Source organism: Rutidosis leptorrhynchoides, chromosome 8, assembly GCF_046630445.1.
Source record: "Rutidosis leptorrhynchoides isolate AG116_Rl617_1_P2 chromosome 8, CSIRO_AGI_Rlap_v1, whole genome shotgun sequence".
Classification (NCBI taxonomy): domain Eukaryota; kingdom Viridiplantae; phylum Streptophyta; class Magnoliopsida; order Asterales; family Asteraceae; genus Rutidosis; species Rutidosis leptorrhynchoides.
Genome location: NC_092340.1, coordinates 23,979,379 through 24,006,640, shown reverse-complemented (window position 1 = coordinate 24,006,640; position 27,262 = coordinate 23,979,379). Strand labels below are relative to the sequence as shown.

Below are 27,262 nucleotides of genomic sequence, written 5' to 3'. Positions count from 1 at the left end.
ATACTTGGGGAAATCAAACTGCAGTGGAATTTTTGACAGTGAAACTAAATGGTTTTAGTCAATAGGAATGCAGTATATTACGGTAATTAGTATTAGTAGTATGTTTTATAATTAACTCAATAATTCTTTTCCTTCTCCTCAAGTTCCTATCATGAGCTTTTTTGAAAAATTTCTTATTATTAAACTAAATATTTAGTAAATATTTTCTTAAAATGTAAAATTCGATTAACCCAACAATGATAAGAAACAAAAACCATACAAACCTAGTATACCTAGAAAATCACAACAAATGTGTCGAGTAACAAAACTAAGGGTCAATCTTGATGTTGAGTAACACGAATGATGCTGATTATTCAAAACTACGGAGTACATCTTTTTATGTGGGATTGAAATAACTTTAATAATTAAATTATTATCTTGTATAACTTAGGAGCCACAAAATAAACAAGTGTTGTAGACAAATAAAAGTTCACTTGAAAAGTCTACACAAGTAGACATCATCATTAAGTTCCACACAACACAAATGAAAATTGAACTTGACAATGGGCCATCAATTGAACGCCTTTATCTTCCAAATGGCAAGTTTGGAAATAAATATAGACCTCAAAACCATAAACTTAGTATACGATGGGGACTGGTTTTTCAAGGCAACTACACTGAAAATAGTATACTACTTTGCATATATCTAGCAACTATAAAGGAGATGAATGTTATTTAGAGGGGGAAAAGGATGAGTAATTCAAAAATGGTATACTATTTATTCGTGTTCTTCTGTTTTGCTTGTTCAACTGTATCTTCTTATTTAAATACCTCCACCTTAATTGTTGATAAACTTAAATGCTCTCCTCAACAGTCCTCAGAGTTGCTTCTCTTTAAACACAACCTTTCCTCCAATATCTCAACGGATGATCCTCTATATTATTCAGCATGTCGAGATTGGCTTGGTTCTGGTTACTATCCAATAATGATGAATTGGAACGCAAGTATAGATTGTTGTGATTGGAATGGAGTCACTTGCGATTACTCCACTGGCGACGTTATCGGTCTCGATCTAAGTTGTGGTTTGCTACAAGGTAACATCCATCCTAATACTTCCCTCTTCAACCTTCCTCACCTCCAAAAACTCAACCTCGCTTTTAACGATTTTTCTGATTCTCAAATTCCACATGAAATTGGAAGGTTTTCAAATAGTCTCACACATCTCAACTTTTCTGAAACTGGCTTTGGTGGCCTTGTCCCAGCGGAGATCACACTTCTTCATAAGTTGGTGTCTCTTGATATCTCAATTTATTTAAATAATTTAAGCATGGAACCTCGTGTTTTCATAGACATGCTTCGAAATTCTACTTCTTTAGAAGAACTTACACTTTCTGATGTTAATATCTCTTCAACTTTACCTAATTATCTCAATATATCTTCTTCTTTGAAATTACTTAGTCTTAGAGGGACTGGATTGCAAGGAAAATTACCTGATCACATTTTTAATCTTCGATTCATGGAAGTACTCGATTTGTCATATAACAGTTTCACAGGTGAAATCCCTAGGGAGATATCACTTCTTCCTAAATTGGTTTCACTTGATCTCTCCGGTAATGATAATTTGAGAATTCAGCCTCATATCTTTAACGATCTACTTAATAATTCTACTCTTTTGAGAGACCTTAGTCTTCCCGCTGTTAATATCTCTTGGGTTTTACCAACTGATCGTATTAATATCTCATCTTCTATCACTTACTTAGAACTTCAAAATTGCAGTTTGATGGGTTCCCTACCCAAATATCCACTTAACCTAACACACATCATTCATCTAGATTTAGGAAATAACAAACTTAATGGGACATTGCCATCTTGGTTGTTTACTCTCCCATCTTTAAAACGACTCTATCTAGATTATAACAAGTTCACTGGTGTACCGTCTGATTCGTTTGCTCGTTCGCCAATAGAATATCTATCCCTCGGTAACAACGAATTAGGTGGGCAAATTGATCAGGCCTTCATTCTAAAACTCACCAATCTCGTTTCATTAGTCCTTTCATTTAATAATTTTAGCAGTGATTGGGAGTTAGATATGTTGTTATCAAGTCTCACAAACCTTAACTATCTCGATCTCTCATATAGTGGTGTATCGATTACGGACAATAATGCTACTCATCATGCCAACCCAAATTTTTATACCTTAAAATTGGCCTCTTGCAAGTTAAAGGAGTTCCCGGTGTCCTTACAATACATGGAAAATCTTATAACTTTAGATCTTTCTAGCAATGAAATCAGCGGAGTGTTTCCCCTATGGACAAGAGGTAACAATCTGCTGGCTTTCCTGAATCTTTCACACAACTTCATAACAGGCCTGCCGCAATTTGAATTTTACGCACTAGTAGGACTATATTTGCAGTCCAATCAAATTCAAGGACCATTCCCTCCATCAATTTGCAACATGAGTGATTTATATCAATTGGATTTGTCAAATAATAACTTTAGTGGAGTGATTCCACCATGCTTTGGAAATTTTAGCTCCTCTCTTCAAGTGGTGGTATTATCAAATAATGATTTTATTGGTACAATTCCAAACACGTATGAAGATTGTGGAATGTTAGAAGGTCTTATTCTGAAGGGAAATCAGTTACAAGGAGAGTTGCCAACTTCGTTGTCCAGCTGTCATCATTTAAGAGTTCTTGATTTGGGAGACAACCACTTAAATGATACATTCCCTAATTGGTTAGGAGGTCTTTCACAACTGCAAGTTCTTAACCTCAACTCAAACAATTTTCATGGACGCATAGTAACCTCTTATGCTGTTAAATTCCCATTCCCAAGTTTGCGAGTTCTTGACTTATCTCAGAATACGTTTGTAGGCCAACTTCCAACAAAATATTTTCAACATTTTAATGCTATGAAGAATGTGGCAAAGATAGGCACAAAACTCGAATATATGAACACAAATGGTTTGTATTACTCGATCAATGTTTCTGTGAAAGGGAAGGACCAATACTTTCAAAAACTAACAGTTGAATATACAATTATTAGTCTTTCCAACAATAATTTTGAAGGGAACATTCCGGATATTATTGGAAGTCTAAACTCACTGATAGTGCTCGACTTATCCCACAACAGCCTCACAGGTCGCATACCAAAAGATCTTGGAAAACTATCAGAAATTGAATCATTAGACCTATCCTGGAATCAGCTCAATGGTGAGATCCCTCAAAGCCTTGCAGACTTGACATTTCTTGCATTCTTAAATGTCTCGCAAAACCATCTTGTGGGCCGTATTCCGACAGGAAAACAATTCAACACATTTGGATCGAACTCATTTGGAGGCAATCCGAATTTGTGTGGACTTCCGTTGCCCCAAAAGTGCAATGAGAATCCACAACCACCACAGCTTGGTGGTGACGAAGATGAGGAAGAGAATGGGTTTACATTGAAAGCGGTGATGTTGGGATATGGTTGTGGGATCCCAATTGGATTGGTGATGGGTTATCTCATGTTGTTGACGGGAAGACCAAAGTGGTTCAATGTAATTGCTGATGAAGTGGAGCGTATGATCTTGAACAAGGGAGAAAAGAGAAGATAGATCACATAGGAATAATAAATTATATTCATATTGGTATGTTTTTCAAATGTTTTTGATATTTTACTAATATTTGCCCTCATGATGTGATCAAACTTGGTTAAGTTGTTTTTTTTTTTTTTTTTTTTTTTTTCAATTTCAACGTTAGTCTATGATTGCTAGTATACAACAACATTATTACATTAATAATAAATCACATCCTTGGCTAAAGAGGTTGTATGCTTCAGAAATAGGCCTTCGGCCCACATTCAACCCAATCTGAATTTTTCGACCTACCACTTTTAGCAAATAAATTATAAATGACCCATTAATAATTGGGTCAAGATTTCTACCTCTGAAGGTTATATATACACAAAAACATTGAATTAAGGAGGCGGTTGAGAAACGAACATGAGCAGTCGGTTGGCAAATATAAGAATGTCTTCGTCTTATACTAATTTGGAAGCAGCTAACCTTTCAGATATTTGAACTTGAAATCATGTGATACTAATGTCTTATACAAATTTGAATCAGTATGACTCGATTATTACACAGTGTAGTATAGTATTCTTATGCACAAATCAAACCCACAACCTAAAAAATGGGTTAATTAGATCTTAATTTTAGGGTCCAGTAGGGTCTGAGTTTATAAATAATAAGAAATATTGTAGGTCCAAAATTGAACTATTTATATCACAAGGAAAAAGTGACGGGTCCAACGGGTCCTATGTTCGGGTCCAATGGGTCCTACCTTTTTTATGCCCGTTTTCGCCGTAGAATTTCGACGCACGTTTTCGACGCCCATTTTCGCAGCGCGTTTTCAGGCGCGAGTTTTTCGCAGCGCATTTTTGGCACGTGTTTTCGGCGAGCGTTTTCGCAGCGTGTTTTCTCCGGGCGTTTTCAACGCCCGTTTTTCAGCGCGATTTCGGCGCGCGTTTTCTGCCGCCATTTTCGGCGCCGTTTTCGGCGAGCGTTTCTGGAGCGCGTTTTCGGAGCGCGTTTCCGACCGTCGTTTTCGGCAGGCGTTTTCGGCGGGCGTTTCCGGTCGGCATTTTCGGAGGGCGTTTTCAGCGGGCGTTTCTGGGGCCCGTTTCCGGATGGCGTTTTCGGCGCGCTTTTTCGGCGCCCGTTTTCGGCACGCGTTTTAGGCGCTGGTTTCCGGCGCGCGTTTTCGGCCGACATTTTCAGCGGGTGTTTTCGGCGCCCGTTTTCGTTGCACGTTTTCGGCGCGCGTTTTTTCGGCGCGCGTTTCCGGCCGGCGTTTTCAGCGGGACTTAAGGCGGCCCGAGATCGCCAAAAGAGTTATGCCGACCTTAAACGTAAAGACTTTGAATTCAACGTGGGTGACCGTGTAATGTTGAAGGTCGCACCTTGGAAAGGTGTGATCCGTTTTGGAAAGCGCGGAAAGTTAAACCCGCGAAATATTGGTCCTTTTGAAATCTTGGAGCGTGTTGGACCCGTTGCTTACCGTTTGGATCTTCCGACTCAGTTGAGCGCAGTTCACCCTACTTTTCACGTATCGAATCTGAAGAAATGTCTTGCCGAACCAAAACTTGTCATCCCTCTCGATGAACTTACGATTGATGACAAACTCCACTTTGTGGAAGAACCTGTCGAAATCATGGACCGTGAGGTTAAGACTTTGAAGCACAATAAGATTCCAATTGTCCGAGTCCGATGAAATGCCAAACGTGGACCCGAGTTTACCTGGGAACGAGAGGATCAAATGATGCAGAAGTATCCTCACCTTTTCCCGACTCCAACACCTGCCTCAGCTTAAATTTCGGGACGAAATTTCCATTAACAGGTGGGTAATGTAACGACTCGACTTTTTTGACTTGTTTTTGTGCCTTGTGATTTTTGCAAAACTGCGTATTTGTGCGTACTGTGCTACTTTATACTCTGGAATCTTTATACACATGGCTTACTTTCATTTATGTGATAAAACGTGTCTTTAGGTACGTAGGATACTTAACTTGATCACCGGAAACCTTTATGACTGTTAGTGTCACTTGACGTTACGAACAAACTGCGTAATGCGTACACGTTTAACTTTTGTCGTAATCGGAATATTATGACTACGAAATCTTAATTATTATTTTATAATAATAATTACTTGGGTTTTTAGATGCTTAATTACGCGTAATAATTTACTTATGCTTACTAGTTAGTCTTGTTGGACTTTCTACCTTGTTGGGCCTTAGCCCACCCTACACTAGTTAGTGGACTATTTAATTAGCCCAATTATTAATAGCTAGTGACCCATTAATATGTAAGACAAATGCCCATTTATTAGAGGAAACATACTAGCATTTATATCAAGTATTATCCTTAATGTTACATGGGATCCTAACATAAGCACCAACTTTAGACAACCTTTAACCAAAAAGCAAAAGTTGGTCTCCCTTGTCCCCCTCTCCAAAATCACAGCCAACTCACCCCTCCCACACCCTCATTCACCTATAAATACAAGTCTTATTCCATCCATTTTACACTTGCTTTCATTTGTAATTTACACACACTCACTCCCTAATTCTTTCTATAGTTCTTTCTCTCTCTAAAAAGTGTAAGTATTGATTTTTCTTCTTCCTCTCTCTCTCACGAATTCATCATCATCATCATCATGGGTCTAGCTTTTTAGCTTTGATCTTGATTACATCTTGTAGATTCAAACTTGGATTTGAATCCTTCAAGAACATGGAAGATTCAAGCTTTCTAGCTTTGAATCTTCACCTACTTTGTAGATCTATATCTTTTAACTTTAATCTTATTATTTTGTTATAAAGATTCAAACTTGTGTTTGTAATCTTCATGTAACTTAAAGATCCAAGCTTTATGCTTCAAGATCTTCAAGAACAACCAAGATGCAATCTTTCTAGCTTGAATCTTCATATCTTTTGATGGATCTAAGTTTTCTAACTTATGATCTCATTACTTTGTTATAAATATCAAAACTTGTGTTTATGGTCTTCATGTAACTTAAAGATCTAAGCTTTATGCTTCAAGTTCTTCAAGAACACTAAAGGTTCAAGCTTTCTAGCTTTGTGACCTTATAACTTGTGTGAAAGGGATCCAAGCTCTCTAGCTTAGGGTTTCATCACTTTATTTGACTTAGATTATGTTCATACTTGCTTGATTGAAGTAAAGTTTGTAGCTTTAGTTATAAATGTAACTTGTAATTGTGTTAAGACTAAGGATATGATGTAACATTGGTTCATCATCCATCTAAGACTCTTAAATGAGTTATGTTCTTACTTGGTCTTAACATATTATGTGTTGATGGTAGAATCTTGATCAAGGTGATGCTAACCCATCAACGAGTTATATACTTGAAGCTACAAGCATCAAGGATGAGAACCGTGATGAGCATCAAGCACTAAGAACCCCACCGGAGCACCTTGCTTACTGTTTTCGGGATCTGATCATACCACTTGGGTTACTGGAAAGTTAATTTTCAGTTATTTCGGTTCGAGTAGATGATTTTCCATTTAGACCTCGTCTTAATCCGAGTTACGGTTTAGGATTTATGGCCTTCCGAAAGTCACTACACCCAATTAACGTTGTGCTGAAATTTCTGACCTACTCGCACTTAAACCGTCGCCACGGTCAAACAAAGATGAGTTAGGTTCTAAAAATTGGTCAGCGCTTAGGGGACTCATATACGGAGCCATAGCCACTGATTACACGTCTTTTTGTTTTGTATAGAGGTCGTGGCATCTGACCGAAGTCAGTCTATTGTTTCGATCTCTATTCTTGTCAAACTTACTTAGCTTTTATGATGATGAATGATGATGATGATGACACTTAAACTTATTTTATGCACTATTAGAACTTATGAGGATAACAAACTGACCTAGTAACCTTTGACTTAGGTTTACGACCTTTCGGACCGACTTACTACTTGCATACTTTCCTTATCGACTTTACCGCTCTTATCACTGTGAGTTATAGCATCCCTTTTTACTTTAATTATTTTGGGACTGAGAATACATGCGCTTTTTACGTTTTTACATACTAGGCACGAGTACTTAAACTTTATATATGTGTGGGTTATACAACGGCATAAACTTTCCCCTTAGCTCGGTAACGTTTAGTCATTGGTTTTTGAACCGGTGAACGTGAATCTTAGATATGGATACATAGGGTTTGACATCCCCACTCGGGCTAGTCGCGCTAGCATTTAACGGGTGTTTAGTACTTCGTAAACATACGCACTCGCCAAGTGTACTTTTAGGGGGTTATAAACGTTAAGTTAGTTACCAAGTGCCCACGATTAAACATATACTTTTCATACTGTTTTGGAACACTGAAATCTCGTGGCCTACCTTACATTACTGTTACAACTTAAACTATAGCTCACCAACATTATTGTTGACATTTTTAAGCATGTTTTCTCAGGTGCTTAGAGGTTTGTTGCTTTCGCTGCTTAGACTTGCTGTTTTGGTGTTTAAACTTGTTGTTAAGGACCTGCTGTGCTAGAATTCCGCTGCATTACTTAGAGATGTCTCAATCATGGAAGTTTTCTTTTGCATTCGTAGTTTATGTTATTTTCAAATAATGACTTTGTAATGACCTTTGTGTCACGTTATCTTTTGTAAACGCTATCTTTTATGAATGCAAAACTGGTTTTCAAATAGCATGTAGTATTCGACCGTGTAAAGATCCTGTTGTTGACGAATCGTACATGATGGTTTTGTACGGGGCGTCACATTTGGTTTCAGAGCATTGGTTGTAGGGAATTAGGTTGCATTAGTAAGTCTAGACTGGACCGAGTAGGATTCACTAATAGGACTAATCTACAACTTACTAGTTTACTTGTTTCCGCGAAACTTACTGCATGCTACTGCTTACTTTTACTGTTATATGACGTATACTGCTACTTGATTTTCATTACTGCATGCTACTATCTGCTTTCGATTGCATGATACTTCTGTACGATTTGCTATTATTGCCATGATATTTACTGCTATAGATGATCTAGGCTGTCGTAGTTATTTTGCCTAATACGTGCTTGCCTCATGACTTACTGACATGGAAAAAGTTATTTTTCCCTGTTCAGATGTCGGATGTCCCGTCCGTTATCATTTTGGAGAGCGACTCAGACTCACCCTCCACCTCGCCTGCCATTGTTGCCGATTCACAGATCCCGTCGTCGACACACTCCAGTGACTCTGGCGCTTCGTCCTCTGGAGCCAGTGGCCATGCACCCGACCCAGTGATCACCTCAGACGGACACGAGGATCCACCGAAGATTCCAGCTCCACTCATCCCAGGACCCTCAGAGCCACAGCACCATTCCGGTGGTGTTGTGATTCTCGGGGAATACGGGGACGTTACGTTCCGCAATGAGCATAACCATTGGGCTAGATGCCTTCCTGATGGGCGTGTCGTGCCGATCCCACCTTTCAGATATCGGATTATGACTACCAGCCGAGCAGAGCCACCTTCAGCTGTTTTTGACGACTCATCATCCGACGACTCATCCTCTGATGACTCCAGTGACGAGGATTCTGACTAGGACCTTGAGGAGGCGCCCGTGTAGCCACCCTCTACCCCACCGAAGAAGCGGTACCGTTATTCCAGGGGTTAACGGAGGTAGGTCGTCTTTTAACGCACATGGACTGAGGACTAGGGTCACCGCCCGCAAGCAGGTTGTGCCGTATCCTGCCGATCCATTCGTGCGTAAGGCTTACCGTTACGCACCATCTACTTCTGGCGCTGGACCGTCTGCACCACCTACACCACCTGTACCGACTGCACCACCTACCCCACCATCTCCCTCCGTCGATGAACCGACGAGGGAAGTGGAGATCCTCCGTGCTCGGGTGACTGAGCTCGAGAACCAGATGTCCCACGTAATGGATATCCTTTACCCACTGTCACCATAGGGCATTGTAGTAGATTTCATTATGTAATCTCGTTTGTAGTTTCATTATTTACTCATGTATTGTACGAACTTATGCGGATGTATGCAACTTATTATTAATGAATGGAACTTAGTGTTGTTTACTTTTTGTACGGTGTTCTAATTACGTTACTGTATGATGTTTCTGTGGTATCTGTATCTAGTTGCATTACTTAGTTAACATGTGTTGCGTTGATTCCATGTTGGTTGCCATATACTATATTATTATTTATTAAATGCTGGATTTTGACTTAAGTCAAAAATTTTGTTTAAAAGAGCAATGGCAAACGGAAGAGCAGCGCCCACAGCAGCACAAATTGAGGAAATGATTGCTGAAAGAGTAGCCGCAGCTATTGCGAAAATTAACCCACAAGCTCCACCAGTTAACCAGCCCATCCGTAACGATTGTACTTATAAGGAGTTTCAAAGCTGCAAGCCCCACAACTTTAGTGGTACTGAGGGGCCAGTTGGATTGACTAGGTAGTTTGAGAAACTAGAAGCTGTGTTTCGTGTAAGCAACTGCTCAGAGACGAACAAAACCAAGTATGCCTCCTGTACGCTGTCGGACGGCACCCTAACCTGGTGGAACACACTTGCTCAGGCCAAAGGTATTGACGAGGCTTATGCTACTCCCAGCTAAGAGGCATGAGGGTTTCAAGGGAAACAACGACTGGAGGAACCCCAACCCGAACACTAGCTCGAACCCCAACTACAAGGGTAGTCTACCGTAGTGCAAGAGGTGCTACAAGCACCATACCGGGTACTGTAATGTGTTCTGTGAAAAGTGCAAAAGGACCAGGCATATTGGTAAGGACTGCAAGATTCACACTCCAACGGTGAAGATAAACCCTACTGTACCAAGGCAGTGCTATGAGTGCGGACAACAGGGCCACTTCAGGAATGAATGTCCCAACAAGAGAAAGGACGGCGGGCCAGTGCGTGGAATAGATTTCAATGTAAATGCGAGGTATGCCCGTGAGAACCCCGACTTGGTTACAGGTATATTCACTATCAACAATCTATTAGCTTCTGTCCTATTTGATACTGGTGCCGATAGGAGCTATGTTTGTAGACACTTTTGCTCTAAGATAGATTGGTCGTTAGTTCCTTTGAAGGAGAGTATGCTTGTTGAGGTAGCCAATGGAAAACTTGAGAAAGTTGACCAAATTGGCCGAGGAGCTATTATCAACGTAGCTGGTGTGGATTTCGAGATTGACTTGATACCCATCAAATTGGGAAGCTTTGATGTAATTGTCGGTATGGACTGGTTGACCAAAGTAAGGGCTGACATTATCTGTGGAGATAAAGCTCTTCGTATAACCCCACAGAGGTGGTGAGCCACTGATTATTTACGGAGAGAGATGTAGTTCGAAGCTGAACCTCATTAGTTGCATGAAAGCACAAAAGATCATGAAGAAAGGACGTCTTGCTGTTTTAGCACATGTGAAAACGTTAGAAGCCGAGGTTAAGAGTGTGAATGATGTACGAATTGTGAACGAATTTCCCGATGTCTTTCCGGAAGAATTGCCTGGATTACCGCCACCGAGAGCAGTGGAGTTCCATATCGATCTAGTGCTGGGAGCTGCACCCGTAGCTCGCGCACCTTATCGACTAGCACCTTCCGAACTGCAAGAGTTGCAGAGTCAACTGCAGGAATTGCTAGACCGTGGATTTATCCAACCCAGTTCATTACCTTGGGGCGCACCTGTTTTATTCGTGAAGAAGAAGGACGGATCTTTCCGCATGTGTATCGATTATCATGAGCCGAACAAATTGACGGTTAAGAATGTTTTACCAAAGTGCCTTTTTCTAGGCGTTATGCTGCCCGTTTGTATTTTGGTGTTCAGGATGTAAATTTTGAATGTAAATTTTGAAAGTGCATAAGTGTTAAGCATGAAAATTTTAGCGGACGCATTTTTTTTTACTAATTTGCTATAATTCGCTGTCAGTGTGTCTAATCTTGATGGGAACACTATTCTAACTTGGTTTTTGCTGTTCTCAGGAGATAAGGACAATGAGGAAGCTCATAAATAATAACTGAGCAGTTGCTGGTAATTGGTGAGTGGGTCTATCTACGGATAGAGTTTAAGTAGCATATCATGCTACAGTGGTTGACTCTTTTACTATGCATAGTGTAGGAATTGCCATGATAGAATAATATCGTTTGCCTGATGTTGTATGTGAATTATGTGTACACTGTGTGAATGGCACCAGTCGGGCTCAGGGAGACTGGGGACTCGAGACCGTGCCTAGGAGAGGTTAGAGTCCGTATGAGGTCAACCGTGCCTAGGGGAGGTTGGGTCCATAGGCTACTGATTGTGGAGTATAGTGTGAATGATGCATCCCCTGCATCTGGATAACTATACTGTGAATTGAGTAGCAGGGACTATCGGTAGACTCATGCCCGATCAGCTGGGAGTCGTGTACTCGTACAAGCCGCCGATCCTCGTATTGTCTTATTGTATGCTAGTTGGTAGTTAGCAAGTGTTGTTGTTAGTATATAGATTGTGTGTGGCTTAAGCTATATCCGTTAGATAGATTCCATTCACTTAGCGGTGCGCTAATCCTCCACATATTCTCCCCTTGCAGGTTTAGGTACTGCTAGTCGGGATGGGTGCTATTGCAGAAGACATGTTGACAACCCAACTCTGATGTGGATTTTTGTATAAATAATGTTTTGTAATAACGTAACACTGTTGTGTAAACTTAAACGTAATTACACGGATTAATGTAAAGACGTGGCTTATATTGCATTTGTTAATAAAGTCTTCCGCTGTGTATTTAAAAAAAATGGCCGGTGTTACAAGTTGGTATCAGAGCATGGTTTGGCAGCAAGTACGTGCGCGTATTTTGTTCCCAAACCCTGAGGCAAGTCAAACATGTCTGTGGGAGTGGGGGGGCTAAGTGAAAATAGGATATACGTGCGTTAGTTGTGATTGAACTAACTGTTATCCACTAAGCTTTTGTGTAAGCTGTTTTGTAGCACAGGTATGGCTGATAGAAACGCAACTGGCCCATCCAACCCCGGAATATTCAGAGCACCAGAAGAGGGTGTTGAGTCTGATGATGATCAGAATAGTTACATCCTTCAGTTAGAAAGTAAGTTAAAAGAGGCTGAAGACAAAATTAATGAGCTTGAATTAGCGAGGCATTCTGGAAATGATGATACACCACCTGGATTCCCAACTGCGCAATCCCAAACGATACCTAATGTGCACCAGAACTAGTTTCAGAATCAAATACCTAACCAATACTATATGCCACCGCAAAACACTTTTACTTACCAAAATCCCATGATGATGAATCCATATCAAATGCAAATGTTCCAACAACATTACATGCAACCACCCAAAAAGTGTACTTATAAGAACTTCCGTGATTGCAAACCCTCCGAGTTTTCTGGAAGTACTGATCCGACTGTAACTCTCAATTGGTTGCGAGAAATTGAAAGAGTATTTGAAGCGTGCCAGTGTGAACCCGAACTGAAAGTGACATATGCTAGTCGATTGTTGAAAGGTAGGGCTATGATTTGGTGGGATTCTTTGATTTCCAGTATACCAAAAGAGAAAGTGAGTATGATTACATGGGAGCAGTTTCATGGGAAGGTGTGTGAACAATATTGTAATCCATTTGATATGAACCGAATCAAGACTGAGTTTCTTGAAATGAAGATGACACCTCAAATGACGATCGACGAGGTAGTAGAGAAGTATATGGATAAACTGAGGTTTGTACAACAGTGGGTGCCAGACGAAGCGTCTCGTATACAACATTTTGTTAATATCATTTTGCCAGAGTACCGAACTTTTGTTAGAACGGCTACGTCGTTGTCTCAAGCGGTTGTGATGGCTAAGATGGTAGAAAGTGATGTTCAGGCCACCAGAAACAGAATGTTTGGTAATGTGCTACAACAAGGTGGGCAAGTATCTGGTCAATCAGGATCTAAATCCAAGAAGTATAGTGGGTTTAAATCGAAGGGTAAAAGTGGTCAGAGTAGTTCTGGGTCTGGATCAGGTAAAGGGAATTGGTGTCACACGTGTCGATCTTCTCATAGTGGTCAATGTTCTGAGGCTACAAGAGGATGTTTAAAGTGTGGTGTTGTTGGGCATGAGTCTTCTGCATGTCCGTATCCAAATAGTGTGTGTTGGAGTTGTCACAAACCAGGGCATCGTACGGTTAGTTATCCGTTGAAGAGTGGTAGTTCCGGGGCAGGGTCAGGGGCGCGTTCGGCATCAGCCGGAGGGTCAACTGCCTCAAGTGGGCAGAAAAGGAAGAACCCTCCAACAGCAGAGGCTAGAGCTTTTCAGATGTCGGTTGAGAATGCTGTGGCAACCGACGAAGTGATCACCGGTATGTTTCTAATCAACTCAATACCTGCTCGCGTATTGTTTGATTGTGGTGCCAATATGTGTTTTATGTCCCTAGATTTCCGTGCTAAGTTGAAATTACCAGCTACTGTGTTACCCAAACCAGTTAGTGTAGAAGTAGCCGATGGTAAGATCACACCCGTCACAACATATGTGTCTGGGGTTTGTATAGAGATCGAAGGGAAGTCTTTCCCAGTGACTTGTTTAGTGTTACCTATTCCTAGCTTTGATGTAGTATTAGGAATGGATTGGTTGAGCTCACTTAGGGCTAATATTAAGTGTGATAGGAAAATGATTACCTTTCGTTCGACCGATGGAACCCGTGTTGTGGCCCGAGGGGAGCGGGGTGGGTATAATTTTCCGTTGATAACCATGATGAAAGCGAAAAAGTCGATGGCAAAGGGTTGTGATTCGTTTCTTGCGTATGTGATTGATGCGAAGAAAGAAAAGAGAACAGTGGCCGATATTCCAGTAGCATCAGAATTTCCCGAAGTGTTCCCAGATGAGTTACCAGGTCTGCCGCCGGTAAGGGAAGTCGAATATAAGATTGAGTTGGTTCCTGGAACAACTCCAGTTACAAAAGCTCCATACTGATTAGCGCCGTCTGAAATCCGTGAAATGATGTCACAGATTCAAGAGTTATTAGATCGTGGGTTTATTCGACCGAGTTCTTCACCGTGGGGTGCTCCGGTATTGTTTGTTAAAAAGAAAGATGGGTCAATGCGTATGTGTATTGATTATTGTGAATTGAATAAAAGAACGGTGAAAAATAAGTATCCATTACCTTGAATAGACGATTTGTTCGATCTGTTACAGGGTGCTTCATTCTTTTCCAAAATAGATATACGATCCGGGTATCATCAGGTTCGTGTTGCTGAATCAGATATACCGAAAATAGCGTTCAGAACTAGGTATGGTCATTATGAATTTCTTGTCATGCCGTTTGGGTTGATGAATGCGCCTAGTAGTCTTCATGGATTTAATGAATAGAGTGTATCGTCCATTCTTAGATAAGTTTGTGATTGTGTTCATAGACGATATACTAGTGTATTCAAAGACAGAGAGTAAACATGCTGAACACCAGACAGGTTTTGAATTTGCTGAAACGTGAGCAGCTATTTGCAAAATTTTCGAAATGTGAATTTTGGTTACGTGAAGTGCATTTTTTGGGTCATGTGATTTGTGCTGAAGGTATAAAGGTTGATCCGATAAAGATAGAAGCGGTAATGAATTGGAATTCTCCGAAGACTCCGACTGAGATTAAGAGTTTTCTGGGATTGGCTGGTTATTATCGCAGGTTTATCAAAGATTTTTCTAAAATAGCGGGTCCGTTGGCTAAGTTGACTCGTAAAGATGTAGCCTTTCGATGGACTGATGAACAGGAAAAAGCTTTTCAGATTTTGAAACAGCTACTGTGTCAGGCACCAGTGTTAGCTTTACCAGAAGGTTCAGACGACTTCGTGGTATACTGTGATGCGTCATTTACTGGGTTGGGTTGTGTGTTAATGTAGAGAGATAAAGTAATCGCCTACGCCTCGCGATAGTTGAAAGTTCATGAGAAGAATTATCCAGTGCATGATCTTGAAATGGCTGCAGTAGTGTTTGCTTTGAAACTGTGGAGACACTATTTGTATGGAACCCATTGTGTTATTTGTACAGATCATAAGAGTTTGCAATATAGCTTCTCACAGAAAGAATTGAATATGCGTCAGAGACGGTGGCAAGAGTTGATCAAGGATTATGATTGTGAAATTAAATATCATCCGGGTAAGGCAAATGTTGTTGCAGATGCGCTAAGTCGTAAAAGATCAAGTGAAAATGTGAAATTCCTTCGTTTGAATATAACTTCAGATCTGATCAACAGCTTAAGAACCGTTCAGGCTTGTGCTTTGGAGGACGAACATATTAAATCTGAACAAATGACCAAACGAAAAGTGGACTTAATTGATGACTCACGTGGACTAAAGACCTTAAACAATCGTGTTTGGGTGCCTAAGCTTGGAGATTTGAGGGATTTAATCATGACAGAAGCTCACAAATCCAGATTAACAGTACATCCTAGTAGTAATAAGATGTATCATGATTTGAAAACGGTGTATTGGTGGCCGACAATGAAAACAGATATCGCTCAATATGTTGAAAAGTGTCATATTTGTGCTCAAGTGAAGGCAGAACATTAGAAACCTTATGGTTCGTTACGTCAGTTACAGATTTCAGAGTGGAAGTGGGAACATATAACGATGGATTTTGTGACAAAATTACCTCGAACTCAGAAAAGACATGATATGATTTGGGTAATAGTGGATCGTCTAACTAAAAGTGCTCATTTTCTTGCTACTCGTGAGACAGCCTCGTTAAGTGAGTTAGCCAATTTGTATGTGAAAGAGATAGTTAGTCGACATGGTGTGCCGTTATCGATCGTTTCAGACAGAGATTCCAGATTTGTGTCAAACTTTTGGAATAGTCTTCAACAGAATTTGGGTACGCGTGTGAATTTAAGTACAGCTTATCATCCTCAGACAGACGGTCAGAGTGAAAGAACGATACAGACTTTGGAGGATATGTTAAGGGCTTGTGTGTTAGAATACGGTGGTTCGTGGGATACACATTTACCGTTGGTCGAATTCGCGTATAATAATTCATATCATTCGAGTATAGGGATGCCGCCCTATGAAATGTTGTACGGTCGTCATTGCAGAACTCCGACTTGTTGGTTAGAAGCCGGGGAGAAACAGTTTGCAGGTCCTGAAATTGTTCAAATGACAGCTGAAAAAGTTGCAATTGCGAGAGAAAAGTTGAAAGCCGCTAGAGATAGGCAGAAAATGTATGCTGATCCGCGTAGACGTCCGGTAACCTTTAATGTGGGTGAACGAGTGTATCTAAAAGTTTCTCCATGGAAAGGGGTTATCAGATTCGGTAAACGTGGTAAGTTAGCACCAAGATTTATTGGTCCATTTCAGATCAGTGAAGTGTTGAATGATCAGACTGTGGTGTTAGATCTTCCGCCAGAGTTAGCCGGTATTCATAATACATTTAACGTGTGTTATCTTCGTAAGTGTAAAGTCGATGATGAAACGCAACTCCTTCCTTTAGAAGATTTAAGGGTCGATTTGAATAAGAAATTGGTGGAAGATCCGGTCCGTGTAGTTGACCGAAAGGTGACTAAGTTGAGAAATAAAGAGATACCGATGGTGTTGATCGAGTGGAAACACAGTTTAGGTTCTAATCTTACGTAGGAAACGGAAGAGTTGATGAGAAACCGCTACCCTCATATGTTTGACTAAGACCAGATTCCTAGGACGGAATCTCCTTAAGAGGGTGGATTTGTAACAGACTGAAACCCGGGCTAGTTGTAAGTTGTCTATTTTGCCCTAAGGGTTTGTGCTTAGTCTTAAGTGCTTTTATTTTAATTATTTAATTGGTATTTTATTATATTTGTGTTGTGTCCAGTTTGTGACAAGGGTCCCAGAACAGGTTTGTTTATTTTATTTGGACTTCGTTTGGGTTACCTAATCCTGTACGAAAGATATCAGATAACTGGTAAATACCCGTGTGTTGTGAGGTGGGGAAAATAGCAGCCTTAAGTGACTAGTGTACTGCCTTCTTCTTTCCATTTCTAGAATTTTCCCAAACACACCCGTACCTTCATCCCTCCCACTTAACCAAACCCTAATTCTCCATTGTTGATCTTGAGCTCGAATTGGTCTTGAAATCACGTTCTTTACACTCTACTGATTCTTTTAAGGTATGAATCATGAGCTTTCATGATCAATTTAGTGTTAAAATGGTGTTTTTAAGTGTATTTGTTCAAAAGCTTGATTTTGTGTCAAAATCCATGGATTTGATGTTGTTATGGTTAAAACTTTGTGGGTTTATAGTCTATAAGATGTAGTAATTGAGTTGTGGTAAGTTTTGGTGTCGAAAACGAGCTCTAGATCAAGTTTTGGTGAATTTAGCTTGAAGTCCGTAGGTTGTGTTCAGAATCTGCAGATGATGAACACAGTCGGCCGACTGTCGACCGACTGCCGAGTGAACCGACCGATTGAGTTTGACTTTTGGCCGATTGTGGAGATACCAAATAAGTCGACCGATTGGGAAAGTCAGTCGACCGGTTGTGTCTACAGTCGACCGACTGTCTATGTCAGTTGACCGATTGAGGAGACAGTCGACCGACTGTGTGTCCAGAGCAGAATGTTTTACCAAAGTGCCTTTTTCTAGCCGTTATGCTGCTCGTTTGTATTTTGGTGTTCAGGATGTAAATTTTGAAAGTGCATAAGTGTTAAGCATGAAAATTTTAGCGGACACATATTTTTTACTAATTTGCTATAATTCGCTGTCAGTGTGTCTAATCTTGATGGGAACACTATTCTAACTTGGTTTTTGCTGTTCTCGGGAGATAAGGACAAGGAGGAAGCTCATAAATAATAACTGAGCAGTTGCTGGTAATTGGTGAGTGGGTCTATCTACGGATAGAGTTTAAGTAGCATATCATGCTACAGTGGTTGACTCTTTTACCATGCATAGTGTAGGAATTGCCATGATAGAATAATATCATTTGCCTGATGTTGTATGTGAATTATGTGTACACTGTATGAATGGTACCAGTCGGGCTCAGGGAGACTGGGGACTCGAGACCGTGCCTAGGAGAGGTTAGAGTCCGTATGAGGTCAACCGTGCCTAGGGGAGGTTGAGTCCATAGGCTACTGATTATGGAGTATAGTGTGAATGATGCATCCCCTGCATCTGGATAACTATACTGTGAATTGAGTAGCAGGGACTATCGGTAGACTCAGGCCCGATCAGCTGGGAGTCGTGTGCTCGTACAAGCCGCCGATCCTCGTATTGTCTTATTGTATGCTAGTTGGTAGTTAGCAAGTGTTGTTGTTAGTATATAGCTTGTGTGTGGCTTAAGCTATATCTGTTAGATAGATTCCATTCACTTAGCGGTGCGCTAATCCTCCACATATTCTCCCCTTGCAGGTTTAGGTACTGCTAGTCGGGATGGGTGCTGTTGCAGAAGACATGTTTGACAACCCAAATCTGATGTGGACTTTTGTATAAATAATGTTTTGTAATAACGTAACACCGTTGTGTAAACTTAAACGTAATTACACGGATTAATGTAAAGACGTGGCTTATATTTTATTTGTTAATAAAGTCTTCCGCTGTGTATTTAAAAAAAAAAAAATGGCCGGTGTTACACCTATGTTATTGACTTCGGAAAGGCTTGGGAGAGACATTTGCCGCTAGCTGAATTCTCTTACAATAACACTTATCATTCGAGTATTAATGCCGCACCTTTTGAAGCGTTGTATGGCCGCAAATGCCGTTCTCCTATTTGTTGGGCCGAAGTAGGCGAAAAGCAAATCACCGGACTTGAGGTAGTCCATGAAACAACCGAGAAGATTGTCCAAATTCAAGCGAGACTTAAGGCGGTCCAAGATCGCCAAAAGAGTTATGCCGACCTTAAACGTAAAGACTTCGAATTCAACGTGGGTGACCGTGTAATGTTGAAGGTCGCACCTTGGAAAGGTTTGATCCGTTTTGGAAAGCGCGGAAAGTTAAACCCGCGATATATTGGTCCTTTTGAAATCTTGGAGCGTGTTGGACCCGTTGCTTACCGTTTGGATTTTCCGACTCAGTTGAGCGCAGTTCACCCTACTTTTCACGTATCGATTCTGAAGAAATGTCTTGCCGAACCAGAACTTGTCATCCCTCTCGATGAACTTACGATTGATGACAAACTCCACTTTGTGGAATAACCTGTCGAAATCATGGACCGTGAGGTTAAGACTTTGAAGCACAATAAGATTCCAATTGTCCGAGTCCGATGGAATGCCAAACGTGGAGCCGAGTTTACCTGGGAACGAGAGGATCAAATGATGCAGAAGTATCCTCACCTTTTCCCGACTCCAACACCTGCCTCAGCTTAAATTTCGGGACAAAATTTCCATTAACAGGTGGGTAATGTAACGACCCGATTTTTTCGACTTGTTTTTGTGCCTTGTGATTTTTGCGAAACTGCGTATTTATGCGTACTGTGCTACTTTATACTCTGGAATCTTTATAGACATGGCTTACTTTCATTTATGTGATAAAACGTGCCTTTAGGTACGTAGGATACTTAACTTGATCACCGGAAACCTTTATGACCGTTAGTGTCACTTGACGTTACGAACAAACTGCGTACTGCGTACACGTTTAACTTTTGTCGTAATCGAGATATTATGACTACGAAATCTTAATTATTATTTTATAATAATAATTACTTGGGTTTTTAGATGCTTAATTACGCGTAATAATTTACTTATGCTTACTAGTTAGTCTTGTTGGACTTTCTACCTTGTTGGGCCTTAGCCCACCCTACACTAGTTAGTGGACTATTTAATTAGCACAATTATTAATAGCTAGTGACCCATTAATATGTAAGATAAATGCCCATTTATTAGAGGGAACATACTAGCATTTATGTCAAGTATTATCCTTAATGTTGCATGGGATCCTAACATAAGCACCAACTTTAGACAACCATTAACCAAAAAGCAAAAGTTGGTCTCCCTTGTCCCCCCTCCAAAATCACGGCTAACTCACCCCTCCCACACCCTCATTCACCTATAAATACAAGCCTTATTCCATCCATTTTACACTTGCTTTCATTTGTAATTTACACACACTCACTCCCTAATTCTTTCTCTAGTTCTTTCTCTCTCTAAAAAGTGTAAGTATTGATTTTTCTTCTTCTTCTTCTTCTTCTTCTTCTTCCTCCCTCTCACGAATTCATCATCGTCATCATCATGGGTCTAGCTTTTTAGCTTTGATCTTGATTACATCTTGTAGATTCAAACTTGGATTTGAATCCTTCAAGAACATGGAAGATTCAAGCTTTCTAGCTTTGAATCTTCACCTACTTTGTAGATCTATATCTTTTAACTTTAATCTTGTTATTTTGTTATAAAGATTCAAACTTGTGTTTGTAATCTTCATGTAACTTAAAGATCCAAGCTTTATGCTTCAAGATCTTCAAGAACAACCAAGATGCAAGCTTTCTAGCTTGAATCTTCATATCTTTTGATGGATCTAAGTTTTCTAACTTATGATCTCATTACTTTGTTATAAAGATCAAAACTTGTGTTTATGGTCTTCATGTAACTTAAAGATCTAAGCTTTATGCTTCAAGTTCTTCAAGAACACTAAAGGTTCAAGATTTCTAGCTTTGTGACCTTATAACTTGTGTGAAAGGGATCCAAGCTCTCTAGCTTAGGGTTTCATCACTTTATTTGACTTAGATTATGTTCATACTTGCTTGATTGAAGTAAATTTTGTAGCTTTGGTTATAAATGTAACTTGTAATTGTGTTAAGACTAAGGATATGATGTAAACTTGGTTCATCATCCATCTAAGACTCTTAAATGAGTTGTGTTCTTACTTGGTCTTAACATATTGTGTGTTGATGGTAGAATCTTGGTCAAGGTGATGCTAACCCATCAACGAGTTGTACACTTGAAGCTACAAGCATCAAGGATGAGAACCGTGATGAGCATCAAGCACTAAGAACCCCACCGGAGCACCTTGCTTACTGTTTTCGGGATCTGATCAGACCACCTGGGCTACTGAAAAGTTAATTTTCAGTTAGTTCGGTTCGAGTAGATGATTTTCCGTTTAGACCTTGTCTTAATCCGAGTTACGGTTTAGGATTTATGGCCTTCCGAAAGTCACTACACCCTATTAACGTTGTGCTGAAATTTCTGACCTACATGCACTTAAACTATTGCCACGGTCAAACGAAGACGAGTTAGGTTCTGAAAATTGGTCAGCGGTTAGGGGACTCATATACGGAGCCATAGCCACTGATTACGCGTCTTTTCGTTTTGTATAGAGGTCGTGGCAACTGACCGAAGTTAGCCTATTGTTTCGATCTCTATTCTTGTCAAACTTACTTAGCTTTTATGATGATGAATGATGATGATGATGACACTTAAACTTATTTTATGCACTATTAGAACTTATGAGGATAACATACTGACCTAGTAACCTTTGACTTAGGTTGACGACCTTTCGGACCGACTTACTACTTGCATACTTTCATTATCGACTTTACCGCTCTTATCACTGTGAGTTATAGCATCTCTTTTTACTTTAATTATTTTGGGACTGAGAATACATGTGCTTTTTACATTTTTACATACTAGGCACGAGTATTTAAACTTTATATATGTGTGGGTTATACAACGGCATAAACTTTCCCCTTAGCTCGATAACGTTTAGTCATTGGTTTTTGAACCGGTGAACGCGAATCTTAGATATGGATCCATAGGGTTTGACATCCCCACTCGGGCTAGTCGCGCTAGCATTTAACGGGTATTTAATACTTCGTAAACATACGCACTCGCCAAGTGTACTTTTAGGGGGTTATAAACGTTAAGTTAGTTACCAAGTGCCCACGGTTAAACATATACTTTTCATACTGTTTTGGAACACTGAAATCTCGTGGCCTACCTTACATTACTGTTACAACTTAAACTATAGCTCACCAACATTATTGTTGACGTTTTTAAGCATGTTTTCTCAGGTGCTTAGAGGTTTGTTGCTTCCGCTGTTTAGACTTGCTGTCTTGGTGTTTAAACTTGCTGTTAAGGACCTGCTGTGCTAGAATTCTGCTGCATTACTTAGAGATGTCTCAATCATGAAACTTTTTCTTTTGCATTCGTAGTTTATGTTATTTTCAAATAATGACTTTGTAACGACCTTTGTGTCACGTTATCTTTTGTAAACGCTATCTTTTATGAATGCAAAACTGGTTTTCAAATAGCATGTAGTATTCGACCGTGTAAAGATCCTGTTGTTGACGAATAGTACACGATGGTTTTGTACGGGGCTTCACACGGCCCGCTCTTAACCCGACCCGTTGGACCCATTCAAAATTTCTGACCCGTTTAGACCCGGACTCGTTCAAACCCAAATCCGTTTCGACCCGACCTAAACCCGACCCAACCCAACCCGATTGCCAGGTTCAGTATTCTATATGTGAAAAGGACTAGTGGTGTGCCTCTCTTAGCGAGAGGTCAGGAGTTCGACTTCCCTGACGTGCAACATTGCACACAAGGTTGCCTCTTAACCCTTGAATTCCACCCAAGGGTGCCTTACGCACATCGCGTTGCGGGGGCAGTGGGGGAGGGTTGGTTTTACCGCTCATGCCCTCGGATTGGGTCGGGTTTCCTCCTAGGCAGCAGATGGGGCAGGTTATGTTAGTGCAGGAGATGAACGCTTGGTGGTGATCCCAAATTGCTGTTAAAAAATTTGTAATAGCAGGTTTCGACATTAGGTTCTAAGTAGAAGTTGACATGTGTTAAATAATAAAAATGCTCGCATAGTTTTTATATAGATAAACAAAATTTATGTACATAGTATATAAATCAATTTTGCTGACAATATTGAATATTTCATAGCTATTGCAGTACTGAAAAATTTTAAACAGGCGAACTGAATCAGTTCAAGCAATTGCAGCGTCATAATTGTTGTTCCAAATGAGTTAATATAGATTAACACGCCTGTGCTTATGTGATAGCTTAATACACTTCAACTTCGTTATTCAACTTTTTTATTAAAAGAATGGATGAGCGGATTTACTCTAATATTACCCTTTACTGGTTAACCAGGCTGAGCTATAACATATCTTAAAGTTAGCCCAAGTAAATGTTAAGTTTAGCTTTATTTAAGACCAAAAATCCTATCCAGTCACGGGTCGAACCCTTTGGGACTGATGTGAGCTAGGTCGTGAACTAGTTGTGCACCTATGGTGATACATGTAAGAAATAAAACAGAAGAAAAATAAAAACAAAACATAACCATAATTAAGTAAAAAACTCTATAAAAACAATCTAATTACCATGCCCAACTTGGGAAACATGGATACTTCATTTGCTGTTTTATCCTGACATCGGGTCTCTTCATCTTAAATTCCTGAATCCCAAGTGAGGTAATTTGTGGGCAATACGTCATGTACAACACGGATAGCAATTTGCAGCCATTACCCAAAGCTAGTAATTCTCTATCACAAAGGTTGTCGGAGTTGTTCACATGTAGTGTCTCCAAATGTTGACAATGCAACCCAATCTAAACCCAACCAGGGAAACCGATTCCACTACAACGTGATAACTTCAACTCTTGCAGTAAAGGACATCCTTTTGAAATTCTCATGATGCACTCATCCGTAACAAATGATCCATCGTAAAAGGAAAGGATTTTAAGATTTTTACCCATGCCAGAACCAATTGCCGCCAAACCACGTTGTTCATTCTTACTACAAAGGATATTTAAATTAGATACTATTAGATACTCAACACCACCGCCACTTAACAATCCAGTCGGGGAAAGGACGTGTGCATCTGCTTGTAAAAAAGTTAAAGTTTCCGAAAAACCTTGCTGGGATGCTACTCCAACAACTTGATTACAACCAGATATTTTTAGTACCCGAAGTCGAGGACAATTTTGTTTGAGAAACCAAATTCCGGTGTTTGTTATGCGTGGACAATGCCTAAGATCCACGTGTATCAGGGATTTATTGTAATATTTGGTTACCGTTTCCAAGCCGTTGTCCGTAATTGCACAAAAAGACAGATCAAGAACTGATAACGATGAAGGTGACTCAAAATGCATGAAACAAATATATCTACCACGCAAAATTGAATCAAGGGGAATGTATGACCTACGTAACTTGTCTAAGGTTGTAACTTCAAATACGCATTTACAACTTGAAATTGCGATATCATGAAAACGATGACCCGTTAGGCTAAAAGATCTTTGATCACACAATTCGTCTAGTTTTTGGTAAATCAGGCACCAAAGGTCATCAGGAAGTTGTGTAATTAAACACAACATATGTTTACCATCGTCACTTACATCCATTTATCTGTAAACAACTCTCGATCGATATCACTATTAATATATATTTGACTTTAGTAGATAGATCAAAAGGAAAACAACAGTAAGTAAATCAGTTAAAGATTAATTGTTTAAATCGATTACCTGGTCAAGACTAAAGCGCCGCAATCAGGTCTACTCTTCGCAGATAAATTCGTTTCATAAAGGATGAAGGATTAAACAGTTTCAATGAAACCTACAAGTAAATACGTAGTAATATTTAGTCCATGGTTTCTTTCGGTTACGTAAGTTTATACCCTTTTACTTTATTGTTCACATTTTTAGTCCTCAAACTTATTATCAGTGTTTTTTTTTCCTCTGTTTTATCGTCTTAAACATACATTAATAAATTAATAAATAGCCGTTAAATACTCCTCATCTTCTTCTCATCAATGTTCCAATCTTTTCTTAAAACCTTCATTTTACAATTATCTACTTGGTACGAAAGGTGTACTTTCAAATATGTGATTGCTAATATAAATTATCAGCTATTAATTAAATATGGTTTATTCCAAAACTTCATGTACACAACATAATCAATAACTAAAAATCAAGTTTGGCTAGTTGTTATCGCATTCAGTTCTACACCTTCACCTTCGGAATTTGACACCACTCGATTTCCCGAATTTCCTTTTTCGACTTCATTATCATCTTCCATCTTAACAGTCTCTTTCGATGCATCATACGAGGCGTGCAATCCAACAAGAAAGTAATACGTAAGCAAAACCGCAGTCCACATCATAAACCTCAAAAATGACGCACCATCAATCGAGCCCATCATGAACAAGTTAACCGCAATGCTACACGATGGCAACCATGGAACGAATGGTGCACCCCAAACCCTCGGGTCCCTCGCTTGTTTCACCTTCAATTTAATACTTAACGTCGAAACAAACCAAATCGAACCAACGATCAAATACACGAGCCAATTATTCACTCCCCAAGCCCAAAGTAACCCCATACCACTAGATGAAGTAACGATCATTACTAATAATACAACCAACTTATTTCGATCTTCGTTTGATGTCACCCCGGTTAAGTAGTATCGTCTCACTAATAGCCCAATCGCAACCAACGAAAATATAAAAAGAGTCGAAATCGAAAGAAGGCTAGCTAGTACATCGAGGCTCGTGAAAAACGCGACTAGGCAATTTGTCGCCGTCATGATGATGGCAGCGTTAACCGGTGTACCAAGTTTCTTGTGGACCACCGCAAGAATCGGTGGGGCCATGTGCGTACGAGCGATATGAGTGAAGTAACGAGACTCTGCTATTATGATCGAAAGCAGAACAGTAGTCATTCCTTTTAAAGCGCCTAACCCGACTAACAATTTCGCCCAGTTCATCCCCACAGCTTCAAAAGCAATCGTAAAAGGCGCATCAACATCGATTTGATGATACGGTTGCATTAAGGACAATATCATGGCTAAAAGCGAGTAAGTTACGATAACAATCACCATGGACCCCACTAAACCGATTGGTATATCTTTCCCAGGCTTTTTCGTTTCTTCACCTAACGTTGCAACTCCGTCAAACCCAACGTACGCAAAGAAAAGTACAGACGAAGCCTTTAAAATGCCCCGAAACCCAAACGGGGCAAATGGGTCAAAGTTTTTAGGATCCGCTTTCATTGCTCCTGCAATAATTATAAAAAGCAGAACAGCAATGTGGATTATGGTTGCAATCGAATTGAACCTAGATGATCCTTTAACGCTAAAAGACGCAACGATACATATGATCATGGACACTATTACAGCCACCGGGTCCCAGTAATCAAAACCCTCACCCATCGACGGTAAGTTAATACGAAACTCATTAGGTTTATGGCTACACAATGTTGCAAAATACGACGTCCATGAACGTGATACACTCGCTCCAGCTACAACGTACTCGAATAAGATATTTCCAGCTGCGATAAAAGCTACAAAATCTCCAAGCTCGACTCGTAAGTAAGCAAACGAGCCACCAGCAACAGGTAGTTCGACAGCAAATTCGGTGTAACAAATAACAGAAAGTAAAGCAGCAAATCCTGAGATTAAGTAGGATACGAGAACCGCGGGGCCCGCTAAATCATGAGCGGCTTCACCAGTAAGGACGAAAACGCCTGCACCCATTACAGCTCCTACACCAAACCAAATAAGGTCGAACCAGTTAAGGGTTCGTTTCATTTGGTGGTGGCTTCGAGCACGAATTCCATGGATTTCAAAATCGTCTGATGAACGGGCCATGAGTCGTTCTTTTAGACGCGATTTTGTTTCCATTAACGCCTTTCGATAGTTTGACCAACTTGAAAATGATTCTTCTGGGAAGAAATTTGATTTGACAAAACATGAGTTCGTTTTCGGATCAGTACTGTTGTCTTGTCCATCAGTAGTAACTGTACTTTCATTGTTATCACCATTGTCACCATTTCTGTTACCACTCTGATCTGAATTCGCACTGCCGTCGCCATTGCCATTATTGCCACCACTACCATTGTCATCACCACCACCACCACCACCACTACTTCTATTTTCGTTGC

At 40.1% G+C, this 27,262-nt stretch overlaps 3 protein-coding genes across 3 annotated transcripts; 1 reads left to right on the top strand and 2 right to left on the bottom strand.

Moving 5' to 3' along the window:
- The first annotated feature begins 708 nt into the window (after window positions 1-708).
- Window positions 709-3,680, top strand: LOC139862569 (receptor-like protein 6). The gene has a single exon (XM_071851187.1). It carries the CDS (start codon window positions 731-733, stop codon window positions 3,572-3,574), a length of 2,844 nt encoding a protein of 947 aa, XP_071707288.1. The 5' UTR covers window positions 709-730; the 3' UTR covers window positions 3,575-3,680.
- Window positions 3,681-23,935: 20,255 nt separating this feature from the next.
- LOC139863231 (F-box/LRR-repeat protein 12-like) lies at window positions 23,936-24,727 on the bottom strand. The gene has a single exon (XM_071851874.1). The coding sequence runs from the start codon at window positions 24,725-24,727 to the stop codon at window positions 23,936-23,938; it is 792 nt and encodes a 263-aa protein (XP_071707975.1).
- A 565-nt stretch (window positions 24,728-25,292) lies between these two features.
- Window positions 25,293-27,059, bottom strand: LOC139863230 (cationic amino acid transporter 1-like). The gene has a single exon (XM_071851872.1). The coding sequence runs from the start codon at window positions 27,000-27,002 to the stop codon at window positions 25,293-25,295; it is 1,710 nt and encodes a 569-aa protein (XP_071707973.1). The 5' UTR covers window positions 27,003-27,059.
- Between the last annotated feature and the right edge of the window lie 203 nt (window positions 27,060-27,262).

Bases quoted from the DNA above. Each gene is read 5' to 3' on its own strand.
- LOC139863230 (XM_071851872.1), bottom strand. From the start codon at position 27,002: ATGGAAACAAAATCGCGTCTAAAAGAACGACTCATGGCCCGTTCATCA.
- LOC139863231 (XM_071851874.1), bottom strand. From the start codon at position 24,727: ATGGATGTAAGTGACGATGGTAAACATATGTTGTGTTTAATTACACAA.
- LOC139862569 (XM_071851187.1), top strand. From the start codon at position 731: ATGAGTAATTCAAAAATGGTATACTATTTATTCGTGTTCTTCTGTTTT.